The following is a 6,333-nucleotide window of genomic DNA, read 5'->3' on the forward strand; positions in this document are numbered from 1 at the left end:
AGGATGTTATTGAATATTTTTATTATTAATGCTCGAGATCAAAGCGACGAGCCAATGAAAATTATTCCACCACAGAAAGGGTGACCATAAAATATGTGAGTTTGTATTTTTCCTTTACGGATGTTATCTATAGACGCAAGGAGGATAGCTGCCCTCTATACTTTATTGATATAAAAAAAACTTCGAAGTATATAATAGTAGGCTGGCCTTCTAGACTTAGCCTATAGGCTAGAGATGACCGTGGTTTTGTTGTTTGTATTGGAAGAAATCCTACTGTAATATAAATGCGAATGCGATAGATGAATGGATGGTTGTTACAGTTTGTACCATAAACGGCTAAACGGATATGGGTGAAATTTGAGATTGATCTCTAGATCTAGCATAGTCTAGAAGAACAGATAGGCTACTTGCTTTTGTTTTTTTAATACGGCGCGGGCAAGAGCTAGTTTATAATAAATCAAAATGAAAACCCTCTAAATAAAGCTACTTTTCAAGATGCCTTTTTTAAAAAGATTGATCCTTGATGCAACTTTCAGTCTACAAACCCAGGCTCTGAAAAGCAAACTGGTACTCTTTCCGAACAAGTGGCATAGGTTTTTGAGCCATGATATTTGTATCAAGCATCGCTTTTCTTGGATCTTAAGCCACTTAAAAGCAAAACCAGTGAATTAAAAACAAATATTATATTAGAACTTGTATTGTTAAAAGTATGTAAAAAAACAGAATTTTATTTTTTGGACGATATTAATTGTGTTAAAATTAAGTTAAATATGGAATATCCGATAAAACGTAATATCATGGTGCCCCTAGTGACGCGTTTGATGTTAACTTCTCAACAACTATGTTATAAACGAAATCTAATATGGCAGAGATATGAACAGTTTTTTGTTTTCATTTTCAAAAGTATTGTAAAATTGTTTAATAAAGGCATTCCAATTAAATTATTCAAGTGTTTTGATTTTAAGCATTTATCTTTTTTGACTTCGTTAACGGAGAAATAAAAAAATCTACCATATTTACTCGCACATAGACCTACAAATATCATGTCGGTTGTCATAGATGAAGTCTGGAAAAATGCATATTCTACCACTTTTTTATTTCCAAGACGGTGCCGCGGGCGAGAGTTAGTCTATACTAATATTAAAAAGAGGAAAGATGTATTTTTGTATGTATTGAAATAACTCAAAAACTACTGGGACGATTTTAATATTCTTTCACTGGATATTTTCTATTATTTTTTTTAATATCACGGACGGAGTCGCGTGCTAAAGTTAATAAAACAACATTTTGTATTTACAATATTTATTAGGGCAATATACATATGGTGAAATAATTAATTTTTAAATAAGATATATGGCTTAGCAAATAAGCATTTTGTATGACGCATTATTTTGTTACTAACAAATGAGTTATCATGAAGCTTTTTTTATTCAACCTTACTTAATTATTCTTATTAACTTACAAGTTACAGATTTTAAGGCTTTTGAGGATTGCATTTTAATACTTATTGAATTGGGATGCATTTAAGAAAAACTAGTACACTATTCTATTTTTTTAATTTAATTTACCATTTTTAATAGTATATGGAAACTGCTTATACGTAACTAAGATATCTAAGAACTTTTATAATATATTAAGTAATAAAGCCTTACATCTTGTCTTTTATATATTTTTTAATTATTATTATTCACCTATAGTATAGATTTAATAATTTATGTTGCCATGATATTGCAAATATTTCACAATTTGCAACATATTTTATAAAAAAAACCTTTTTCCTTTGATGGCTCCCACGTAGACTACCGTAAGTCGCAATTGTGAAATTTTATCTTGATTTTTATAAATTACCTTTATAAATACTGGTTAATTCTCGTCAAGATTATTTAGTTTAAACTAGTTTGAGTTAATTTGGTTAGAATTGAATTAAATGCCATTTCATTTATTATAGACTCTATCGTATATTCATGCACGAAAGTTTAGTCTTTAAAAAAAAAATTTTAGACATACGTAAGTTTACGTGTGAGCCATCAATTGTCACAAGTAAAAAAATTCAAACAGATTGGATAGCAAAAAATATCAGATATTTTTTTTTATTAATATATTTACCCCCCCCCTCACCCCGTAATAAAAAAAAATGTAAAATTTAATAACGCATCACCTTCTCTACACTATTTTAATATTTTTCTAGTGTAGAGGGGAGCATTTTATATTTTTTATTCGATTTTAAATTACTCATAACTATAAATTTAAGAAAAAACGCACTCAGAATCGTTAATCAATACCTCCACTACATACATTTTAACTGAACTTTTCAGTTAAAAATATATGCGTAGATATTTTAACTGACAAACTGAAGAGTTGTTCTGGTTTTTTTATAAGTTGGCAAACTCGCAAGCGGCCTGAATCCAACGAAATGTAAAGACCGCTGCACATAGACATCCGCAATTGCAGCGCTGCCTACCCTTCATTGACGGAGACGCACATAAAGAGGACATTTCCCCTTCTTATGCGTCTCCACAGTCAAATCCACTTCCCCTTCCCATCCTCTTTTAAGAAAAGGGTGGTAAAGAGAAAGGGACTTAAATTGGGCCTCCGGCACCACACTCATCAGACGAAACACGGAATTACTTCCATTTGACGGCTGTCTTCTGTGTGGTCGTGGTATTACTGGGGGCGTGCCTGAAGTGCTAACATGTTAAAGCGGACACTACCACTGTTATAATAAGCTTAAGGAACTTCCTTAGTGACTTTAATTTTCTTTAATAGTTTAAATAAACTATTAAAGAAACATGACGTAATACAAAAGGATAAATTTTATTACAAAGTATGAAAAATAGGTGGCTTTTTTAAAGTCTCTTTCCCCTTTTCACCCTTTTAAGAGGAAAGGATGGGAACGAAAAGTGTATTTGACTGTGGAGACGCATAGGAAGGGGAAATGTCTTTTTGTGGGTCTCCTCCGTCAATGAAGGGTAGGCAGCGCTGCAATTGCAGATGTTTATGTGCAGCGGTCGCTTCACCATTTTAGCGAATTCAGGTAGCCGCTTGCGAGTTTGCCATCTTATATTATAAAAAAAAAGAAATTAAATAAAACAAACTTAGATAATAGAATTAAAAAAAATTTACAGCTTTAAAAACTCGACTTTAAAACAATAACAATAGAGTTCAATTTCATATCTATACTAATATGTTAGAAAAGATTTTTATTTTTATATGTATTGAAAAAACTCAAAAACTACTGGGACAATTTTAAAAATTCTTACATCATTAGAAAGGTAATTTATCAGTGAATAACATAGGCTATATTTTTTAATCTAACGCGATCAAAGTCGCGAGCCACAGTTAGTTTTTAATATATTCAAAGTACACTAAGCAGCACATCCTTCTAACTTCATGTTTAATTCAATTTTAACATCTTCTGATTGTAATTCTGTCACCAATTCACGTAACCTGAAAAAAAAAACAAAAAAAACTTAATAAATTTAATAATTAAAAAAACTAAACTAGTTACTTAATTAAACTCAACGACAAAAAAAATAGAAAAGAAAAAAACTTATAGCGTGTGAGATTCGAACTCGGTTTTTTAGTGAAACAAAAAAACTAACTGTTGCTTGCGACTTCGACCGCGTGAATTATTTTTTTTTAATTCGTCGGAAAAATGTTTTCAACAAATAGCCTATATTACTCACTGATGACCTTCTATCGGTTAAAGAATTATTAAAATTTGCCCAGTAGTTTTTTAGTTATTTCAATACATACAAAAATACAAATCTTTCCTCTTTATAATATTAGTATATATTTAAATTCTTATGGGAATATATTAATTACGTTGGGAATCACAGAAATAGATGTACATATACTAATATTATAAAGAGGAAATTAATACTTCTCTATGTATTGAAATAACTCAAAAACTACTGGGTCAATTTAAAAAATTCTTTCACCATTACAAAGCTACGTTATCACTGAGTGACATAGGCTATATTTCACGTACAAAGTCGCGAGCAACAGCTAGTAAATAAATAAAATGTCATACTAACTCAGCGAGCTGTGTCGGCGTCACATACACGGTGTCGGCTGTGAAGTTATCTGAAGCTGGGAACTTGAGAGTACCAACATCTACCGTTTTTGGATTCATAGCCTGTGCGATAAAATAATAAAACAAGTAAATATGTATAGAAATCTAGTTGCATTTTGAACTACTCTTCCTATTTAAGGCGCCTCACTTTTTCCTACTTGAGGAGCCTCACTTTTTACTACTTAAGGAGCCTTACTTTTTACTACTTGAGGAGCCTCACTTTTTACTACTTAAGGAGCCTTACTTTTTACTACTTAAGGAGCCTTACTTTTTACTACTTAAGGAGCCTTACTTTTTACTACTTGAGGAGTCTAACTTTTTCCTATTAGTGGCACCTCAGCTATCAAGTCAAATGGGTTATAGACAGTTTCGTATTTCTTATTTACGGTTTTAGAGTCAAGAGAACGTAACATAAATTAACACCACACGAAAAAATCCAAGACACTAAGAGTCGATGGTACAAGATCTCAACATGGACTAAACAGGGCTAGGACTAGTTCTCACATTACTAAGACTTCAGAATATATCCTATTTTGAGTTCCTTACAGTCTCATAATTTTCAAAGTATCTCAATATTGAGCATTCTGGTTTTGAGCAATATGGTTGTAACTTACCGCTGCGAGTTCCGTGGTTGGGAACTCCGCAAAGTCCGCCTCAACGCAGCGCCACGGCCGGTACAGTAGCAGAAGATTGCGAGCCTCCAGTTGTAGAGACGCCAGACGCTCCTAAACGTATACGAGGAATTTAATTACCAACCCAACTAAACACATCTTTAAGGTATAAATAATAAATCGTATTGAAATAAATAATGACTGAAAAGAACGCACTTATGTATATTGTTGGTATTTATAAGAAATATAACCAAGCAGACTTGGTTATATTTCTTATAAATACCAACTAACTTACAGTTATAAGTAAAGTATTTTTATAGATCACATTTGATGCCTGAATTTTTTACTTCAGTGATAGAATCGATATGCACTCCAAACGTATAAGAATCGAATCAAGATAAGAAAAATCGATATTTTTGATTCGGCTTTTTTAAAATACTTAGCGTTTAAAAGTCTTTACTGTCGACTTTCAATTAATATTATTGTATAATTTGAAAAAAAAAAGTACAGTTCTAACTATAACTTTTTAATTTACGTTGTAGAATTTTAATGAAGTGTCAAATGTGACTTTAAAAATAACCTTTTATCACACTCAGGAGTGGCTTGTTGTATAATTAACAAACAAATCAACAAACACTCTAAAAAAACTACATAAACGAGATTTTTAAAAATATTAAACACAAAAGGTATCCACAAAAGTACCAGGAGTACATAAAATACGTGGAAAAAAGTGAATTTAGTTAAACTAACCTCAAGTTGTCGTCTAATTTCACGTTGTTTCTCTTTGTGTTGTTGAACCACTTTTGGGTAATCGGCCATCTTCTCCGGTAACTTAATCAGACCCGAACGAGCGATGGATAGAGTCCATTCCTGTTACGAATATAAATGTTAAATATAAATCTTTTTTATATTATAAATATTAAAGTTAGGATGGATGGATGTTTGTTACTAAGTTATTTGAAAACTGATCTCGTTAAAATTTGTCATAGACGTAGAGGATAGTCTGGAAGAACACATATGCTGGGCTTTTTTTTACTTATTGTAAAGAAAAACACTTTCACAAACTACACTCACCATCTAAAATCCGCACACTCACAACCTGCACACTCACCACATACAACCTGTACACTCAACTACAACCCATACATTCACCATCTAAATACAACTCGTACACTTACCATATACAGCGATACACTCAACTGCAACTTATATACTTACTATCTATAACTTACTAGCTGTTCCCGTGCGACTTCATTCGCATAAAATTATGAAAATTTTATTTTGTTGTTTATATGTGTCAAATCATCAATTGCAAATGTCAAAATGACATGACATTATGACAAACCATGGCAATCTTTCTTCCTTGATTGTTGGCAGCAACTTATGGTCTCCCATATTAGGGTTTTTATCAAAAATATTTACCCCCTAAGTTTAATAGCGTGAAAATATCTAGCCTAAAGCGTGACGTAAGTGTATGGCTTATTATTAAAAAAAGAGGTATTCAAAAATATGCTGTAATTGCTAATATGTTAGGCAATAAAGTGTGTTTACGCTTTATTATAATAGTATAGTAAGTATAGAATATAGATAAAGTCACTATCAACACATGCTCACCATCTCATCCTATACACTCACCAATTACAACCT

At 31.7% G+C, this 6,333-nt stretch overlaps 1 protein-coding gene across 1 annotated transcript; it reads right to left on the reverse strand.

Moving 5' to 3' along the window:
* Window positions 1–3,240: 3,240 nt before the first annotated feature.
* LOC106103296 lies at window positions 3,241–5,576 on the reverse strand. The gene is made up of 4 exons (XM_013283025.1): window positions 5,437–5,576; window positions 4,690–4,800; window positions 4,038–4,138; window positions 3,241–3,447 (listed from the first exon to the last, which is right to left on the reverse strand). Exons 1-4 carry the CDS (start codon window positions 5,503–5,505, stop codon window positions 3,366–3,368), a joined length of 363 nt encoding a protein of 120 aa, XP_013138479.1. The 5' UTR covers window positions 5,506–5,576; the 3' UTR covers window positions 3,241–3,365.
* Between the last annotated feature and the right edge of the window lie 757 nt (window positions 5,577–6,333).

The sequence above is a fragment of the Papilio polytes genome, unplaced genomic scaffold, assembly GCF_000836215.1.
Source record: "Papilio polytes unplaced genomic scaffold, Ppol_1.0 DF823824.1, whole genome shotgun sequence".
Taxonomy (NCBI): domain Eukaryota; kingdom Metazoa; phylum Arthropoda; class Insecta; order Lepidoptera; family Papilionidae; genus Papilio; species Papilio polytes.

What these genes read in the sequence shown, in the direction of transcription:
- LOC106103296 (XM_013283025.1), bottom strand. Translation starts at nt 5,505, where the DNA reads ATGGCCGATTACCCAAAAGTGGTTCAACAACACAAAGAGAAACAACGT. An exon ending in AAATTAGACGACAACTTGAG is followed by an intron (nt 4,801 to 5,436) that starts GTTAGTTTAACT and finishes GTATACGTTTAG; the next exon opens with GAGCGTCTGGCGTCTCTACA. An exon ending in CAACCACGGAACTCGCAGCG is followed by an intron (nt 4,139 to 4,689) that starts GTAAGTTACAAC and finishes TTTATCGCACAG; the next exon opens with GCTATGAATCCAAAAACGGT.